Source organism: Emydura macquarii, unplaced genomic scaffold (genome assembly GCF_026122565.2).
Source record: "Emydura macquarii macquarii isolate MOO-44397 ecotype Brisbane River unplaced genomic scaffold, CSIRO-AGI_Emac_v2 contig_2897, whole genome shotgun sequence".
Classification (NCBI taxonomy): domain Eukaryota; kingdom Metazoa; phylum Chordata; order Testudines; family Chelidae; genus Emydura; species Emydura macquarii.
The window spans coordinates 35,512,750-35,534,012 of NW_027133034.1; the positions used below are offsets into that span (position 1 = coordinate 35,512,750).

Sequence of the window (21,263 nt, forward strand, 5' to 3'; positions counted from 1 at the left end):
TACTTTGTACTATGTAGCTCTGGGGTATATATTATTGAACATTACATGGTAAAGGTGAAACATGCCTAAGGCAAAGGCCTACTGGAAAAGGGCAAATTTAATGCCAATCTATAAAAAGGGGAATAAAGACAACTCAGGGAATTACAGACCAGTCAGCTTAATTTCAACACCCAGAAACATAATGGAGCAAATAATTAAGCAATTAATTTGCAAACACCTAGAAGATAATGAGGTGATAAATAACAGTCAGCATGGATTTGTCAAGAACAAATCATGTCAAACCAACCTAACAGCTTTCTTTGACAGGGTAACAAGCCTTGTGGATGGGGGGGAGGAAGTGGTAGATGTGGTTTATCTTTACTTTAGTAAGGTTTTTGATACTGTCTTGCATGACCTTCTCATAAAACAAACTACAAATACAATCTAGATGGAGCTACCATAAGGTGGGTTCATAACTGGTTGGAAAACTGTTCCCAGAGTCAAGCTGGAAGGGCATATCAAGTGGAGTCCTACAGGGATCAGTTCTGGGCCTGGTCTGTTCAATATCTTCACCAATGATCTAGATATTGACATAGAGAGTACACTTATAAGGTTTGTGGATGATACCAAGATGGGAGAGGTTACAAGTGCTTTGGAGGATAGGATTAAAATTAAAAATGCTTTGGACAAATTGGAAAAATGGTCTGAAATAAATAGGATGAAATTCAATAAGGACAAATGCAAATTACTCCACTTAGGAAGGAACAATCAGTTGCACACATATGAAATGGTACATGACTGCCTAGGAAGAAGTACTGAGGAAAGGGAGCTGGGGTTATAGCGGATCACAAGCTAACTATGAGTCAACAGTGTATAACATCATTGCAAAAAAGCAAATATAATTCTGGGATATATTAGCAGGAGTGTTGTAAGCAAGATTCAAGAAGTAATTCTGCTCTACTCCATGCTGATTAGGCCTCAGCTGGAGTATTGTGTCCAGTTCTGGGTGCCACATTTCAAGGAAGATGTGGACAAATTAGAGAAATTTCAGAGAAGAGCAACAAAAATGATTAAAGGTCTAGAAAACATGACCTATGAGGGAAGATCGAAAAAATTAGGTTTGTTTAGTCTGGAGAAGAGAAGACTGAGAAGGGACATGATAAAAGTTTATTATTATAGAAAAGGTTGTTACAAGGAGGAGGGAGAAAAATTGTTCTCGTTAACCTCTGAGGACAGGATAAAGAGCAATGGGCTTAAACTGCAGCAAGAGTGGTTTAGCTTCGACATTAGGAAAAACTTCCTGTCAGGGTAGTTAAGCACTGGAATAAATCGCCTATGGAGGTTGTGGAATCTCCATCACTAGAGATTTTTAAGAGCAGGTTAGACAAGCCTGTCAGGAATGGCCTAGAATACTACTTAGTCCTGAGTGCAGGGGACTGGACAAGAAGACCTCTCGAAGTCCCTTCCAATCATACGATTCTATGCATTACTTGTTATCCTTGCACACAAACAGCCCCAAACAAATCAGCACAGAAGGCGCCTGTAAGCAAGAGCCTTTCCCATCCAGCTTTCAAACAAAGCCTATACACTCACTATTGCCACCCACAATTGTTCAAAAATCATGAGGCAAGCTCCCCAAATTCACAAAGTTTAAAAAAAACTCTCCTGAATTTTAAGCCATAATTATTTTTGGGTGCTTTTTATCTGCCTCTAGTTTTTCAGCTTTTAAATTACTCTTGGATCATGTTTTTCAGCTTTTTTCCACAACCAGTATGACTAGAAACACTTTCTTTTTTAAATGAAAGCTAAGATTTTCTTACAATCCCATGAATCTAGGAGCTGAGGCTTTAAGAAAGAACACTAAATATTTGATAGTTGGCAAACCTGCCCTGTGTAGTTAGAACTTCCTGGGGTTGAGCTTTATTATTGGAAGGACAAGCTCTGTTCCCCAGACACAGCTGTTCCTAATGAACCTTGGCTTAAAATCAACAGATTATTTGCTCCCTTTTACTGCCCGCAGCTACTCCCACTTTCCTTGTGTTTGAGTGGGGTAACAAGTCAACTGCCCCAGTGAGTCAACAGAACCTACTTACTCTTTCCCAACAAGATCCATCACTGCTAACAGGGTAGGGTGTTTCAGGCAAACACTGCCAGCCTATTACAGAGCCATTGAGTATGGTCTACTGGAAAGGCTAGTGGATCCCTACTTGGGCTGATCCAGTCGACCAAAACCTCCCGTTACAAACAGATAGCAAATACGCCAACGCATAGGGTAAAATAACAGCTCTGCGGCCTACCTGTAAGAGCCAGTGGGATGAATTCTACTATATCCCAAACACTACAGAGTTCTTTCCATAAAAACTGCTATGGCTTTGTAAAGGTGGGTGAGACTGGGCTTAATTTTATCCTAAGAGAATAATCCTGGGGTTACTAACCCTCTTTACAGAATGATTAATATTAGCCATTTAATCAGAAATTTTCAAACACTGGGCAAGACTTGTCTGTTTAATCTGTTTTTTTAATCTGCAAGAGATTTATTCTTATAAGCAGTGTTGAGGAAAAGTGTGGAACAGTCTGATTTATGTGGTCACTTCAGATTTTTTTAAACTTCTATCTACGCATTTTTAATTTGCACACTATACATTAATATATAAGTAAATGAAATATGCATACAGTTACACAAGTTAGACACAGCTATACATAGCGCAGAACCTATTTAGAGGTCTTCACAGAAATGACACACATGCTGTGAGATTATTATATCACATGTACATAATTCAACTGATCCACTTATTCACATGCCCCCCCCCCCCCAAAAAAAAAAAAAAAGAAAAAAAGAAAACATTGGGGAAGCAGCACCTGGGGGAGCCTGAAAGAAGCAGGTATGGGAAAGCTACAATAAGTGAAGCCTGAGGTGGAGCTGAGAGCTTGAAAGACAAGACACACAAATTCAGGGATGGATTTATAGCAACAGAGACATATGGCCAGGAATGGCAAACAATTTAAATAAAAGGAAGGTGCAGTGCTCAATCAAATGTAGTACAACAATATAAAAGATATAAAAATGTATCTTTACATGTTAGGGATGGTCTGATTACTTATTCATAGGTTTATTGTAGGATTTGCTTGAGAGACTTTAAAGGAAATTTACAAAGCAAAAAAGTCAACTGATTTAGTATTTTTTTAATAAAAAACAATAGGTAAAACTCTAGTGCACCTATAAATGCTTCGAAACCTGGCATCACAACAGTTGCGTTCAGTGCACCCTCTGACAGTCAGCATGATTTTTTGGTCAAAAGCGGTCATATTAGGCCTAACTACTTTGCCTAATAAAATGCAACTGACTATATAATTTCTCTAGGAAATTAAACATGGGGGATGATTCTTAGATCATGCCCATTTTACATTGATGTAGCTCCTTTTTTTCCCACTGGAGTTTCTCCTGGTTATTACTGCAAGAAGAATGACAGAATCCACACCCATCAACAACTCCATCAACCACAAGATATGAATAATGCAACCACTCCAAATTCATGCAGACTACACCATTTGAAAAACATTTCCTTCTACCTCTGCCCTCTTAAAAGTGTAAAAAATTTACCCCCATAGAGTTTCACTGATCTGAGCCACAAGAGGCAAACATTCAGTCCTGGGGTATTGAAAGAGCTAAAACCCAATAGAATATTTTCTTTCTTATCCGTTTTTCAGACTGTTGCCTTTCAGTTTCATTGAAAGTCCCTTTGTTCTTATATGAGAAGGGGGTAAATAAGAGTGTCCAATTTTTATACCATTAGTTATATTGTATACTTTATCATATTCCCGCCTCATATGCATCTTCTCCTTAGATTAACCATTGCCAATCTTTTCAGCCTCTTTTCATACCCAAGTCTTTCTATATCTCTAATAATTTGTTACCTGTCTTGGGAACCCATACACAGCATTCCAGATGAGGGCATACCATTAATTTATATAATGGCACTATGTTATTTTCAGTATTATTTTCTGTCACATTCATTATACATCCTAATGTTTTATTTGCTTTTTTGACCGCATTCTCTTTGGAATAAAACCCATAGAGGAAATCCTGGTCCCACTGAAGTCAATGACAAAACTTCCATTGACTTGAATGGGGCCAGGATTTTATCCCAAGCCTTTTTCCTGAGTGGTTTCAGTTAATTCAGAATGCTGGTTTACATTATTTCTTCCACGATGCATTACCCTACTTTTGCCAGTGAGTCTGCCATCTTGCTGCCCATTCACCCAGTTTTGCTGAGTCCCTCTGAAGTTGCTCAGAACCTTCGCTAGTCTTAATTAACACATAATTGTGTGTCATCTACAAGTTTTGCCATCTCACTGCCCATCCCCTTTTTCAGAATGTAGCATAATGCAGGCATAAGCAGAGAGTTAACGTTGGCATTTTATGAACTGTGAGAGTTCCACTGTGCAACCTGTTTATTAGTTTAATATAGCAATTTGTATGGATTTGACAAATAACGTATTTTCTTTAAATGCAATTTGCATAACTATGTTGTTACTATGGTGATAAGCAATGTGTGCAATAAATTAACATATTCAATAGAACCCAAGTAATTTCTGTTACTTCTTGGAAAACCTGATTACTTCGAGCATAGGACAACATAAATATATAGCAACTTGTATGGTAAAAAACCAAAAACACGCTACCAAAACAAGACACTCCACTGCACGCACTTTCCCCCCGGTGAGAGGATCAGAAAACAAACAACATGTGACTAATGCTACATCATTGTTACGTATTCATAGGATCGGTGCTATGTCCCAGTTTCTTGGAGAAACAGTGTCTTGGAAAAATCCCTTTGATGTGCCAGACCCCAGGGGGTCTCTCTCTTTCTTCAGGGTAGGCCATGAGGCCTCACCGCATCCTGAGACTGAATCTCTTGGGCTTCAGCACTCCTGCTTTACACCATGAACTCTGTTCAGTGAGCTCAACTGAGGTATTGTTAGAGGCTTGTGCATTCATCAGGGATTAATGCACTTCACTTAAGAATTTACAGTGACACTGACTCAAGCAGTGTTTTAAAAAAATAGGGTTTATTATTCAACTGGAACACAGCATAGGAAGTCTTAAGGTTAGCAAAGAGAGGCAGAAGTTAAGCCAATGCCATGAGGAGCCAACCAAACTGTAATAAACACCATCTCTGGCTCTCCCTCTCATTTCCTTCCCTAGTCAGTTCCCAGCTGAGATAGCTACCAAACTTCTTCCAGAGCTCAAATGTACTTCTCTCCCTCCACCCCCACCACCCGCTCACACCTCTCAGTCCTTTGTTCTCAAGCTGAAGTATCTGCTCTGCTTCCCTGCTTACAGGCTGGGAAATCCTTCTCCCTTTGGGTCACTGATTGCTAGGTGTCGATGTCCTGGTGATTGGGCTTTCCATTGTCTTCTTGGATTTTTCACTGAGATGGATCAGCTTAGGTCATTCCTTTTTAATGATTTATTCAGTCCGCACCAGTACAGCTGCGCTGCTGTAGCACTGTATGTGAAGACAAGTGTCTTATGTTTCTTAGCCTGAGAGCAAACTTAATTCTGTTTCCCTTACTGGGTAGCAATGCAATATATAGGGGAAACTGAGGCACATATAGGATTCATAAAAATATTACCAAAAATTCTCACTCTGTCACAGTCACATTGCTTAATGCAGTACTGAAGGGTGCTCAGATACTATGATGATGAGCATGGTATGAGAACATATAATATATATAATAGGATTTCAAAAGTTAACTGTCAAAAACTTATTTTTAACATTAAGGTGATAGAACAGGACTCATCCAACTCTCTTTCTTGGGCGAAAATATGACAAACATTTTTTAATCAATTGCTCTGCTTGACTGACAGAAAAGAAGTGAAAATTCATGAGTCAGGATTAGTTGATTATGTTATTGTGGAAACAGCTAATCGTGAAAAATTGTCCAACTCTTGGGCAATATTTACTACGAACAAGACAGACCCACTTGCCACCTAAAATCAGATTTGAATGTAAAGTGTCCAAAGAAGAAGACGTACTGCATTAGTCCAATATACTTGCTTTTCTTTCCTTCCATCCATACAGACAAGATTTATGGGAGTTCCACAGGAAAACAATGGGTTTGATACCCTACAACTTTTCTGCCTTACACCATCTCATGCAAAACTAGTCATTTACCTTACCTCACCATTTAATATATATTAGTAGATTTCAAGGCTTTTGTTTTTCTTTTTAAATCCGTAAGGCCTTGTCTATTCTTATAAGCTTTGCCAGCATAGCTACACAGGCAACCCCTCCTAATGTAGTTTATACCAGTTTTGCCAGTACAGTTTATACCAGTTACTTGTGTAAAATAAGCTATTCCAGCAAAATAACATTTTTGCCAGCATAACTATTCTATAGTAGGCCTTCTGCCAGTACACATTTATCCGGGAAAAGGAGGGAGGATCACACTCCTAACCGACATTGTTATGCCAGTAAACCATTTTAAGTGTAGACCAAGCCCTAAACAAACATACAAGATAAAATTTCAGGTCCCTAACTGATTGCCCCGTTTCAAACTACAAACACTTAAAACATGTATGCAACCTTTTCCTAACAATGTCACAACAATCAAATCAGACATGAAAACAAAACCTTAAGAAAAATTTTCATATCACATTGTTACATCAGTTTTACATCATCAGGTTCTTGGCTTTAAACTTTCTGCAGCATTTTAAGAATCTCCAAGTGAAGAGATTTATATGCCCACGGGAGAAAAAGAATATTTCAGAATTAAGAAAAACCATTTCTTTGCCTGTGGATTGGTTTTGTTTTACATCTTACATCTGTGAAAAATATACTTACAGAAGAGTAGTAATGTGCTGCTTGCATTGTGACACAGAAAACACTAAGATTCATTTCCCTACCCACCCCAATTTCCTCTTTTAGAACCAGATTTGAAGAGGTGGGGGAGAGGGTGGAGAAAGGTTTAAATAAGCTTTCACTTTAAGACCTCTGGGCACTGGTACTTTGTTTCTTGCATACATAGCTATTATTAAAAATATATATTTTGGTCCCCCATCATATGTTTCAATTATTGCAAGAAAAACCAATGTATGATAAAAAACAGATGATATTAAGATCTGGAGCATTTTAATACAAAAGGTCTCAACAGACATAACTTTTACATTTTTTTCTAATTAAGAAACATAGCTGGATCAATATGACTTCAATTGATTCTGTTACATTCAATATTCTGCAACAAAATAATTTTATATTTGATTTTTTAAACATTGAAGTCTTACTTTCAAATCACTTTTAGCAAAGCATTAAAGATAATATAATTTTCTGAATTTAAAATCACTCAAATTGATCTTCGCAGACATTCTATATTATTCTTGTATATAAAGCAAATGCCATGAATTTTATGAGTCTCTCTATTCAAACATTTAATTACAAGATCCAATCAAACTGAAATCTGTCTAAAGCACTTATCCTTGCTCAGAAAAAAGATAATGTTTATATATGATGAAGTGAAATCAGAATTCAAATAAATCCTGTAAAACATGTTCTCGTATCACATAAAATACACTGCTTTCTTACACTGTTCCCATTCAGGTCATAACTGTTACTATGCACTATTTGCAGTGGAAAATTATGGTGTATTTTGTCTTCAGTCAGTGAAGTACCGTTTATTTGGAAACCAAAAGTCACTCCAAAGCCATTACCTGAACACCACTACATTCTCAATCATAGTAGCCACCCAGTGGAAAATTTTTGTAATACTCATGTATATTAAGGCTTTGAACTACCCCAGTTTCCATTTATCTCAGCTGTCAATGAACGATCAGCACCTCTGAAAATGAGATTTTAAAAAATCTTTGGAAATAATCTTTTCTGAAATGTTTAATCCTGCACCCAAGAACTAGAAAATTCAAACACTGTATAAATTTGAGCATAGTTTTTTTAAAACTAAATTTATAAAATGAAGCCTTCTAAAAAAAAAAAAAATTAGTTCTCAACTTGAGTTTCTCTAACCTTTCAGTGTAAAGCACAGAATAAAAGTACTGTATAAAAATCACTAACATAATTAATAGAAAATCTTTTTTAAATGTAGGATTTAAATTTTATATAAGGATAGAGTTATAAATGCTATGTAAAACATATGAATCCTTAGTAAATTAGCATTACAGAAGAAAATGTTTTTGCAAACCTGGAGATAGGAACAGACTAAAATAAGATCAAGAGTACTAGTGAAACTGACCTACATATAAAGTTGATGGAGAATATCTCACATAGTGGGATCAAAGTTTTTGAGGTAATGGACCTTTTAAACATAATCATAAAGGATAACACATCTAAAGCTTTTCCATCATCACCACCTTTACCTGGCCCTCCAAAATATATAATGGGTTTGTAGTATATTGATCAAATTCCAAATGTAATACAGAATAAAAAAAATTGACAAAAAATTTATTGGTTTGAAATACAATCTTGTACTGCTTTAGTGCTTTTCTGTCACTGTTCATGTCATCACTAGAAAGTAACAGTAAGAACAGAAAATTTGTTTCTTCTCATCCAGATATCCATATCCAATAATCCTGAGACTGGAATTTTTCCTCCTTCCCTTTCCTCTACTGTGATTCGGAGGAAACCTTTGTACCATCTGCTGGAGTTTAAAATTGATTCCAGACAAAAAAATCTTCCCAGATTTGATTACTTCAGAAGCAGTAAATGTACTAGGTTATACATGAGTTCACTCTTTTGCATAAAGCTTTCTTTTTGGTAAATATGAACATTTTTTCCACCAGAGGGAAAGGTAAGATTGCTGGCGATGGATAGCTGAAGAATGAAATATTGTCCCCTAAAACGTAGAGGTGGATTAACTATTCATAGAAAAAAAATGTATTCAATAAATTCAGCCTCCAGTTTTGTTTGCAAATTTATCCAAACATTGACTCATTTTTACAAATTTGTTCAGCCACAGTTATTTCACAAACCTTTATTAGGAACAAATTTCAATGCAGAAATTGCTTGCAAACTACATGTTTGCATCTCCTCTGTATCTGCAGTAGATTCTACTTAACAACAACCAAGATATTAACTACTTCCAGTTAATAGCAACATGTTTCCGAGAACCAATCCCATCCCATTGACTTTAAGGTTAATGGGATTTGGATACTGGCAATGGCATGCCACTTATTAAGAACATTTTTTAGAAGAACGGCCCTAGCTGCAGGCAGGTTTGCAAGGCTGTAGCCAGGAAAGGAAGAGCTGAGACATGCCTTCCTGGCTGCAGCCCCACAAACCTGCCTGTGCCAGGTGCTCAGCACATTCTGGTGCTTCCTTGTGGTGCTGCAGCCCTGCAAACCTGCCTGCGCACAAGGATCAGGAGGTAAGAGGCTGCAGGTGGGAAGGTAGATTGTAGGCAGGGCAGTAATGAGGAGGGGGTGCTGCCACATGCCAAAACTGCATGGGTACCTCTCCATACAGTCTCCAGGCTGTATCCTGTCATGGGGCTGCACCCAGGGAAGAAAGCACTGGGACATGCTGAGTTCTGACCCCTGGAGAGCACAGGGAGAGGCACTGTGCACCTCTGTGGCCCTCAGCACCTTGGCTCCCCATAGAAAGCCCCAGCATTCAGGTAGCAACCCTCCTCCACACTGCTGCCCTGCCCACAGGAAGGTTTGCAGGGCCACAACCAGGAAAGGCATGTCCCAGCACTTCCTTCCCTGGCTACAGCCCCACAAACCTGCCTTCCACTTATTGGCAACTGCCAGACAAAGGCAACTTTTTGCTGGCAACCAAAGGGTTGCTAATAAGCAGAACCTACTGTATTTGCCTTGTGTGATCATTAACGTAAGACGTGTGCTATGGTTCCTACTCCATAATTAGATGACTACACCTTCTGCTAAAGGCAGAGGGTTTGAATTAGTCACTTGTGGCATGAAGGCAGAGGCGACGTGTGGGAGGGCCATGCGGGGGTCACGTGCACCCTCCCAGAGTTTCTGCTTGGCAATATGGGCTTAAGCTGCTACTCTCACTCTGTCCCCCACCACCACCATCTGCAGCTACTAGTCATCTCTGCCTGAAGGTTTGTGCAAACACACATGAGTATTCCAGCCAAGTTTTCTTCCAGTGAACATTTTTGCAAAAAAAGAAAACAAAATCCTCATACCAATATTCTTAGAAAGGAGATGCTAAATCAGTGATTCCCAACCTATGGCCTGGGGGGGCTTTCAAAGTGGCCTGCGACTCCCATTCTGCTGGCTGCAGAAGGGGAGCCGTTGCCTAAGGACCCAGGCAGAGCACGTTTCCTCGGGGCTAAAAGACTGGTGCAGTTTATTTGCTGTAGCCAAGGGGACAGGAGATCAGCACTCCCCTCCCCCTGGCTATAGCAGGGAGCATGGCAAAGTGCTCTGCCTGGGTCCTTAGGTGCTTGGGTCCCTGCTGGAGCCAAAGGGAGGGGAGCATTGATCTTCCATTCCCCTGGCTGCAGAAGGGAACCACTGACTAGGGACCCAGGGGAATGCATGGGGATACAGGACGCTGCAGTTTCTCTGCTGCAGCCAGGGAGACAGGAGATCAGCGAGGAGGCAGTCTCCTCGCTGAACTCCTTCCGTCCAGCTGCAGTGGGGGGTGGCCTGCTGGTGAAGACTGGTGGCCCTGCAGGGTTGTAAAAATAATATCTGTGGCCCTTGAGATAAAAAGGTTGGGAACCACTGTGTTAAAGGAATCACAAATACCAAAGTGAATTTGAACAAATAAACGTATCTTTTCCTGTACTTACCTAGCTCTGTGGGAACAAATGTTTCCTATCTTCATCCCATTTACATTCAACAGTCATCAGTCTGGTACTTTACCAGATGTCATTAATCAGTTAGGAAGGGATATGTTCAATTTATGGACTATATACAAATGTCCAGTTTTAGACTTAATAGATTCAGACTTCTTATATTTTGTAACATCCTCCAGGCTCAGGAAGTCATGCTCATACTTGGATATCCAGTTATCCAATGAAATTATGTACAGAAGACTGTATACTTAATGTAATTTAAAGCAGGTGGACAGTCCTACTGAAAACAATGAAAATACTCACATGCTTAAAATTAAGCATGTATATAAATGCTTGCAAGATCAGGTTCTTGGATATTTCTCCATCCATAAGTGAAAGGTGATTTCTCTTATGCAATGCTGCATTGCTTATATCTGTCTTGCTATGAATACCTTGAATATTTTGTTCTCCCAAACTGTTAGGATAGATAGATTGTGTTCCCATTAACAATTTACATGTGCCATTGCTCTTGGGTTGTCCACCACAGTCAATATCTCTGGCAATCTCTATGATGATTAAGGACTAACAAATAGCTAAGAGTACTATCCAGTTTATAGAACTGGAGCTTTCTTGCACAGACCACGTGCCTGGTGTCACACTGTTGTCCCAATGGACATTAAATGCAATGTTAACATAAATCTCTCCAGTTTTAGGATGGAGATTTTTTAGAAGATATGACATCTACCAGGATGAGTACTCTGACATGGAAGGCCGAGGCAGAAGCCCAAGAGGACTGGACTTCGGATTACTTGACTTCAATGGGTGTACTAGTGCAGTAAGGTACTTATGGATACCAAAATCTGGCCCTATAGGAGTTAGTTCAATGTAAAAATACATTTTTTTCTCCTAGAGTTCAAGATATTTGGACCTGTTTAAAAAAAAATAGAAGGAGAGAAAGTGCATACAGTTACACAAATATTAAGGTACACGAATGTGCATGCTCCTTAACAGCAGTACCATTATTACTTGGTGACGTAAGGCGACAAAACGAAAACCTCAGTTGTTTCTGGAAGGGGAAACTAACTTTCTCTGGAGAAAAAAAGAGAATTGTTTCCTTATACATCATCAGAATGTTGCTAGAAATGAGAACTTAACTCAGAAGGCAAGGAAATTTCTGTGAAACTTTTTTTTTTTTATGACAAGGAGTATTTAAAAGCACAATTCAAATTATGATAACTACAAATAACCCACAACCTGAACTTTAAAACAATAAATTAACAAAACAAGAGAAGTTAAAATAAACTCCTGATACAGTAACAACTTACTTGATGGTTTCTCTGCAGTCTATTTCTCAGGGCCTGACATATTTCAATCATTTGTATAAGTTCTGCTCGGGCAACTGGTACTTCAGAGGAATGGTTTTCAAAGTCAAGTAAAAACCTGTGTTTAAAAATATACATACATATATATATACACATGCATACACACACATATGTAATGCTATATTATGTACAGTTACAGATTTGTACTAAAATCAACACAAAACAATATTTTTCAACACAACACATTTAGTTCAAAATCTAAGCATCTCAAGCAAGCTCTATTTTTAAGCTTTAAAGAAATCAAGTTTTTTTTTCCAGTTGGGTTATGCCAATGCAGGTTTTGTATATACTAAAGCAAGTCTCTTTATCAAATCAGAGAAGCATTTATATTTAGACACACTAGACAGATAACTGAATACAGATTTTAAAAGTATGCTCAGAAATCACAGTTTAGACTAGATTACAACGTGCTATAAAAGTTCTATGATCCTTTGAAATATTTAAGAAAATTAAGTGTTCCCCATTTAATTCTGTGATAGTTCTTATTTTTTATTATTACATTTGATTAATCAGCATCCAGAATGTTCTAATGTTCCTAAGAAATATTAGGCTTTGCCTACACTTTAAAGTTAGGTTGACATAGCTATGTTGGTGTGAAAAAAAGATATAAAGGCAGGAAACACAATAATGGTGGATTTCAACTATTTTCATATTGAGTGTTTGTGTATCACCTCAGGAAAAGAAGTAGAGAAAAAATTTCTAGACACCATAAATGACTGATTCTTGGAGCAGCTTCTCATGGAACCCACAAGGGGAGAGGCAATTCTTGATTTAGACCTAAGTGGAGCACAGGATCTAGTCCAATAGGTGAATATATCTGAATCACTCAGTAATAGCAACCATAATGTAATTAACTTTAACATCCTTTCAGGGGGGGAAATATCAAAGAAACCCACCAAAGTAGCATTTGACTTCATAAAGAGGAACTACACAAAAATGAAGAGGCTGATGAATGACAATTAAAAGGAAGTCACACGGATGAAGTGCCTGAAAACTGCATGGAGATGATTTTAAAACAGTGTAATAGAATCTCAAACTAAACGTATTCCCCAAATAAAAAAAGAAAATTAAGAGAACCAAAAAAATACAACCATGGATAAACAACAGAGTAAAAGAGGCAGTTAGAGGAAAAAAGGCATCCTTTAAAAATTGGGAAACAAATCCTTGCAAGGAAAATAGAAAGGAGCATAAACTCTGACAAGTCAAGGGTAAAAGTATAATACGGCATGGCAACACTTAAGGACACAAAAATTAACAGCATTTTTTTTAAGTGCACCAGAAGCAGGAAGCCTGTGAAGCAGTCAGTGGGGCCTTTGGATAATTGAGGTGCTAAAGAAGCACCAAGGAAAATAAGGCCATTGCTGAGAAGCTAAATTAATTCCTTTAATTGGTCTATACTGTAGAGAATGTGGAGAAGATCCCCACACCAAAACCATTCTTTTTAGGTGACAAAGCTGAGGAACTCTCCCAGATTGGGGTGTCAATAGAGAAGTTTTTGGAACAAACAGTAATAAGACACCAGGATCAGATGGTACTCACTCAAGAGAGCTGAGGGAACTCAAATATGAAATTGTAGAACTACTAACTATGGAATGTAAACTATCACCAAAATAAGACTCTGTACCAGATGACTGGATGGTTGCTAACATAATGCTGAATTTTTTTTTTTAAAGACTACAGAGGCAACCCTGGCAAATATAGGCTGGTAAACCTGATTTCTGTACCAGGCACTTTGGTTGCAACTATAGTAAAAACAGAATTATCTGACACATAGATAAACATGATATGTTGAGGAAGAGTCAACAAGACTTTTGTAAAGGTAAATCATGTCTTACCAATCTATTAGAATTATTTGAGGGAGTCAACAAGCATATGGACAAGGGTGATCCAGTTGATACAGTGTACATGGACTTTCAGAAAGCCTTTGACAAGGGCTCTCACCAAAGGCTCTTAAATAAATTAGCCGTCCTAGGATAAGGGGGAAGGTCCTCTCATGGATTAATAAGTGATTAAAAGATAGGAAACAAAGGGTAGGAAAAACGGTCAGTTTTCACAATGGATGAGGCGGTAAACAGCGGGGTTCCCTCAGTGATCTGTAGTGGGACTAGTGCTGCTCAACATATTCATAAATGATCTGGAAAAGGAGGTGAACAGTGAAGTGGTAAAATCTGAAGATTATATGAAATTATTCAAGATAGTTAAGTCCAAAACTGACCACAAAGAGTTAAAAAGAGATCTCTCAAAATTGGATGACTGGGCAAAAAAATGGCAGATGAAATTCAGTGTTGATAAATGCAAAGTAATGCATCCTGGAAAACATAATCCCAACTACAAAATGATGGGGTCTTAGTTAGCTGTTATCACTCAAAGAGATCTTGGAGTCATGGATTGTTCTTTGAAACATCTGCTCGACGTACAGCAGCAGTCAAAAAGGCTAGCAGAACGTTAGGAACCATTAGGAAAGGGATAGATAATAAAACAGAAAATATCATATGCCCACACCTTGAATACTGCAGTTTGGTCGCCCCATTTCAACAAGGTTTATTAAAACTGGAAAAGGTGCAGAGAAAGGCAATGAAAATTATTAGGTGTATGGAACAGTTTCCATATGAGAAGAAATTTAAAAGACTGAGACTGTTGGAAATGCTATTTACCCCTTCACATAATACAAAAAACTAGAGGTCACCCAATGAAATTGATAACCAGCAGGATTTAAACAAACAGAAGAAAGTACTTCTTCCATAATACACAGTCAGCCAAGGGAATTCATTGCCAAGGGATGTTGTAAAGGCCAAAAGTATAAATCGGAAAAAAAATAATTAGATAAGTTCATAGAGGATAGGTCCATCAATGGTATGGTATTTCAATGTTTCTGGTGTCCCTAAACTTCCAACTGCAACAAGCTCAGACAGTATGACAGGGGATGGATCACTGGTATTGACCTGTTCTGTTCATTCTCTCAGAATCATCTGGCACTGGCCACAGTCAGAAGGCAGGATACTGGGCTAGATGGACCATTGGTCGTCTAACCCAGTATGGTCGTTCTTATTTCTACAAAGTAGATGGAAGAGATGGATTTCAAAATGGAGTAGGAAAGTCTTTAATATTTTCCAATGAATTACCTCTACTCTGGAACGCATTCCACCTTGTCCAACAGTATCCAAGTTAGATTACATTTAGGTCATACTGTGAAGCTTATCCTATTTATTCGGGATTTGTTTTTGAGGGTATGGCTAACTGGAGAGGTTTGGTTGTGTTTTTTTTCTTGTGGTAGGGAATGGGAGAGAGAAACATGTAAGGGTTAATATCCATATTTGTCAAGTCAGATATATTTTACATATATTTTTAAAAATAATTATGTAAGTGCAGCTAGAGATGGCAAATGGTGCACAATAAGTTATAGGAACAAATATGTACATGAAGGACCAGATTTCAAAAGGGGCTAAACCTGCCCTCTGTTTGTGCCCCCGCAGCTATTGTGTGCACTCTCTTTTGTGTACTATAGCCTTCAAGTGCAAATGAAGTTTGTATATGTAAGTTCTATAATTTCTGGACAAAGGTTATACCATGTGTGACGGGGCCAGCCTTGACGGCTATAGGATGGTGCTGGAAGGCATATATGTCAGCTCCAGGCTTACCAAATCCCTGTTCCCTGGGTAACACAGCCAGGGTTACCCCAGGTTAATTGGGTTACCTGAAGCCAATTAAGGAGCTTGCCACAGCAGGTAAAAGCCCCTGTTTCAGGCAGGCAGGGGCAGCTGAGAGGGAGTTGAGTGGAGGAGTGGAGCAGAACTGCTACAAGGCATGGAGCTAGTGGGGGAGCAGAGTAGAGCTGCTACAAGGCATGGAGCTAGTGGGGGAGCAGAGCGGAGCAGAGCAATGCTGCTACAAGGCTTGGAGCTACTGTGGGTGTTGTGACAGCACCCAGCCATAGGAGTTAAGGAGAAGCCCATACAGGCAAGGCCGGGGGACGCCGGCCCCAAAAGCCTGAAGGAGGACCACAAGCAGGGGGGCCGCGGACAGGTGACCCAGGGAAGGTAGTAGCCCATGGACTAAGCTGTTTGAGGCTACTCCTCACAGGGTCCCTGGGTCGGGGTCCGGGGTAGAGAGCGAGACCGGGCCCCCCCCCACTGCTCCCACCCAGCCACACCCACCGGCATAGCCGAAGGGAGCACAGACCCACGGGACCAAACAGGCCCACCTCGTCACACATGCAAACACCTCTGTGCAAGGAACCATGTACAGAAAGCTGCATGTACAAAAGGAGAGAGCACATTCCAAAAATTTGACTCAGTGCACTTCGACTTGAGTAAGGCATTGAATATTGTTCCATAGCCTCTCCCCATAGGAAGTTAGTGAAATGCAGATTGAACATAAGATGAATATGCAACTGACTACACAAAAAAGATTTAAAAAAAAAAAAAAAAAGAGCAACTATTGATTGATTGTCAAGTTCAGAAGAAGAATCAAGTGAGGTCCCAAAGAACTCTGTTTTAGGTCCACTACCATTCTTTATTTTCTGTAACAATATGGAAAGCTAATCAAATTCATGTAGGATAAAAAGAAATGGGGAGAGCAAATGCTATGAAAGTTTAAAAGACAGTTTAATTTTCAAAGTTCAGACAGATAACTAAATTTACCTGGTGCATAAATCCACTCAGAATAAAGCCATGGTGCACCTACTAACAACAGTAAAAGATTACATTTACACCTGTGCAGAGGGCCGTACAAGCCCCTATACCATACTTAACGCCCTTAACATTCGACTTACTGGGTCCACCCAGAGTCCTTTGTAGGACCTCAGCATTAGGGCAAATTTCATCCAAGAAAAATAGTCAAAGGAAATGGTAAAACTCACAAATTGTTCTCTATTTCCTTACCTGAGTTTCTCACTAAGAGACTCTAAAGAATTCTTTAACTCCAGCAAAAGGACTGCTTGAGAACTTAATCCTTCTGTGAGTAGGACCACCTATTGGAAAATGATTCACAAAATTATTTTTAAATGCATATTGACTGTTTACTTTTTCTTCTGCAAATACGTTTTTATGAAGTATTCTGCTCTGATGTTACTTATTATCTTGCTGCTTATTATCCTTATAATCTGTCATTTTCCCCCTCAAAAACTATTCTATTTTTATATTTTTTATTTATTTATTCAGTTATGTCATCTAATAAAATAGAGGGCTCAGTTTTCATGGGAAAATAGTACATGAATAAGAATAACAATGTACAGAAAAAGTAGTACAATGAGTGCTTTGAGCAGCTTTTTATTTTAAAGTGCTTAGTTCTGTTTACTGCAAACAACCTTCAAAAAGGCAAATTGTTCTCTGATTTTAAAAGTCTCTCACAGCAACTCTTCCTAAAAATTACAGATCTAATCAGTGTATTTTAGAGAAAATCCCAGTCCTCCTCTCTCTCATCCTTCCCACCAGTCAGTAGCCATCAAAGTTCCTAACTCAAATTCTTGTTTAGTTCAGTTTCATCCCACCCAGCTTCATCCCACCCACAACCAGAAGTGGCCAAAAAAATTTAGGCCTAATACTTTATTTGCCAAAAAATGCAGTTTTGGTCAACCGAAAACATTTAATGAATTTGACATGAATTTTCTGAATAATTTTGGCCCCCAAATTTTTCTGGAGGGACTACGATACCAAGCAGTGTTAGTGAGCCTGGTCTCCCTTATAATCTTTAACCCAGTGGTTAGGACATTCAGATGGAATGTGGGAGATACCGGTTCAACTTCCCCCTTTTCCTGATATGGAAAAAGGGTATGAATTTGGGTCTTCCACATTGCAGTAGAGTGCCCTAACCTAAGGGATAATCTGGAGCAGGTTTTTTTTCAACTTTTCCTGCTGAAACTGTAACCATTTTTTAATTAAAAAATGAATAAACACTGAAGCAGGGACTTGAACTTGGATCTCCCACAGTCTGCTCTAACCACCAGGCTATATAATTTGTCTGTCTTGCTCTCCCTCATCACATGACTATTTTTTTCATTATGAATGATTATGAATTACAGTTTCCCAAGCAGTGCCATCTGGAGGAGACTGTAGGTACAGTTTCAGTGGCTGTTCCTCATCCACTCCCCTTTCAAATGGACTTTTCTGAAGTTATGGCAGAGTCCATCACTACAACACACAGGGCAGATGGACCAGGATCCCATTGTGCTAAGTGCTGTACAAACACAGAACAATGCTAGTCATGTTCCTCAATGCACTACTGAAAGGCGTTCGGATGCTACAATGATGAGCATGGTAAGAACCCATATAGAACAGACATGAACTGCCATATACAAAAATTCAACATAAATATCACTGTGTGTGGCTATTCTTGGTTCTCATACATACTCAAATAGGAGTAGACAGATAACTGAAATACTAAGGAGTAAAATTTTCAGTGATGGGATTTAGACATCAGCTGCCATTAATGTTAATGCATCTAAATTCCTGTGCATCATGCTAAAAATTTTCAGCTAACTGTTTCCTTATCCTTCTCATCTGCTTACAAGGCCCTTTAACATGGGCTACAAATACAGCTTCATAGCCTTAAGCCCTTAGTTCCTTTTCTCTCAGTAAAGACATATTGAAGTGGCTTTAAAACTTTTCACATTTATATAAGGTGTAGAAAGTAGCTGTCAGATAGCTTGATTCAACCTTCAACTTCTTAAAGTGTGTTCCACTCTGAAATGTTAAGTAAAAATGGCATCTTCTTGCTCTGTAGAACTTTTCCCTGTATATGTTTAGTATATTTGCTTATTTTAGTGACAAAAATAAAAGTTGTTACTGTTTTTCATTTCTGTTACCAATGCAAAGCCAACACAGCTAACACTCATGGACTTTTGTGCAACATCAAAGATGTTTACTAGTTTCCAATCAGTTACCCTCATGTATACTCGTTGAATACAGTGCATATGTCTCATTGAAGGCCTGTTTTGGTTTGCAGAACTTTTATGACTAATGGTCATGTAGTACAAGGAAAGAACCCAGTCTGACTCTCAAAGCTCAGATTGAACTTACACAGATGGCGATGAATGTTTTCTCATAAATTTATTACTTCTGAGAAAATCTTGATTCCATAACTTCCTGAAGCAAATGATTCTCCCCATATTAGATTTAGAAGTGCAAGATGACACTATATATATTTGAGAGACAAGGTGTCTGAGGTACTATTTTATTCGACTAACTCTGTTGGCAAAAGAGAGAAACGTTTGAGATACACAGAGCTCTTCTTCAGGTCTGTGTAGCGTGAAAGCTTGTCTCTTTCACCAACAGAAGTGGGATCAATAAAAAATATTACCTCACACATTTTGTCTCCTAATATCCTGGGATCAACCTAGCTAAACCAACACTGCAAACTATATATGTATCTCTAATTAGAAAGTAGGACTACTTTAACTATAAAACATTTGCCACATTTGTTCAATGTTTTGAAGGCCTACAAAACTAGATTTTCTTGGGGGTTTTGCAGATTAATTGAAATCCTGAGGAGAATCTCAGGAAAATGGCAAATTTATCAATTTCAAACAACTTTTTCTGAATGATGGAGCAGTGGTAGTCAGTAGGAGCTCTGCTATTACCAGTGAAAAAATGACAGATAATAGACAGGCACTACTATATCTCCTTAGTATTAATGGATTGCTGCTGCGTGTGAAGGAAGACCTGCCCTATAAATCTATAGGGACACAATGTGGATGAAGTAATATCTTTTATAGGACCAACTTCTGTTGGTGAGAGAGGCAAGCTTTCAAGCCACATCTGAAAGCTTGTCTCTCTCACCAACAAAAGTTGGTCCAATAAAAGATATTACCTTACCCACCTTGTCTCTCTAATATCCTGGGACTGACATGGCTACAACTACACTGCACACTATACGTCTATAATTACAGGAGTTCCTTTCAGCCTTATACTAGAAATATGCACAACAAAGCTGGGGATCTACTATTTACACCTACTTTTGAAAAAAAATGCTCTTTCCACATTCCAGCATTTTAACAGTTACAGAAGAAAAAGAGATTATGTGAAATACAAACTAGTTCCCACTTCTTGTGTGTCACATTATTATTACCTGTCTCTCCAGCTGCATTACTTGAGCCTTCAAAAGATTGACACGTCTTTCATCAAAACATTCACTCTTCCCTTCCTCTATAAGTTGTTCATACTGATGTCTGGAAAACAAAATATTACACTACATATTATAAAGGCAAATATAATAAAAAATTCCATAAAAAGACCTTTAACTAAAACTTTTTGATGTATTTTAAACTTCCATATAAAGTGATAATATATCCACCCTTCTTGGTATCGAGGTGAGACAGAGGTCTGGATTAAATTCCCTGGGCAGCGTCCCCTAACTCTCTTGATTCTTTCCTGTAGCAGTGGGCATTGTTGAGAGCTATCTGCTCAGAGTCCCCGACTTCTGAATCTCTTTTGTAGCTTATGATTTCACTCCTGTTCTTTTCATTCTTTATCCCATTGTTTAGGTGAGTGACAGAGTGAGTGGCCCCACGCTTCTGTTGAGGGCTGACTATATTTGTTTCTTTGGGATGGAGCCCTCGCCCTCCCCATCCTCTGCAAAAACAAAAAACAAACAAAAAAAAACCCCCCAAAAATCCCAGATCAAATAGGCCGAGATAGAGACCTGAATGAAATCTACCTGGAAATGCAAAATAAGGGTTGAATGTTCACGGTCTGGGCTGCAATATGCCTGACACAAAAAAGTATGGAGGATGAGAATTCTGGTTGGCTAGTGAAAACAACCCAAACAAGTGATAGGAATCAGATGAGTCCTTTGATTTATGGGCATGTCAGTGTTTTGTTATTAAAGCCCACAAAATGAATAATCTTCTGCCTTACACCATCTGTACTGACAAACATAGGAACAGACATCAGAGCAGAACAGTTACCCATAGCCAATCCCGCATTCTTTCTCCATCACTGGTGAGAACCAGACCATTTGGAAAAAGGTCAAGAATCATCATAATGGACAGTTACAAAATAATCTTCCCAAGAGGTTGAATATTTTTGTCAGCAGCTCAACCAATCATAGATTCTAAGGTCAGAAAGGATATAATCATCTAGTCTGATCTCCTGCACAATACAGCCACAGAACCTCACCCATCCACCCCTATAATAGACCTATGGCTGA

The 21,263-nt window shown here is 38.7% G+C and overlaps 1 protein-coding gene across 1 annotated transcript in view; it reads right to left on the bottom strand.

Moving 5' to 3' along the window:
• Nucleotides 1–21,263, bottom strand: part of LOC137167048 (uncharacterized) — a 170,153-nt gene that overhangs the window by 94,832 nt on the left and 54,058 nt on the right. Inside the window, exons 4-6 of the mRNA XM_067569006.1 lie at nucleotides 20,184–20,283; nucleotides 17,000–17,088; nucleotides 12,063–12,177 (exon numbers count right to left, since the gene is read on the bottom strand). Coding sequence (XP_067425107.1) covers nucleotides 12,063–12,177; nucleotides 17,000–17,088; nucleotides 20,184–20,283 — 304 coding nt within the window. The remainder of the gene's footprint in view (nucleotides 1–12,062; nucleotides 12,178–16,999; nucleotides 17,089–20,183; nucleotides 20,284–21,263) is intronic.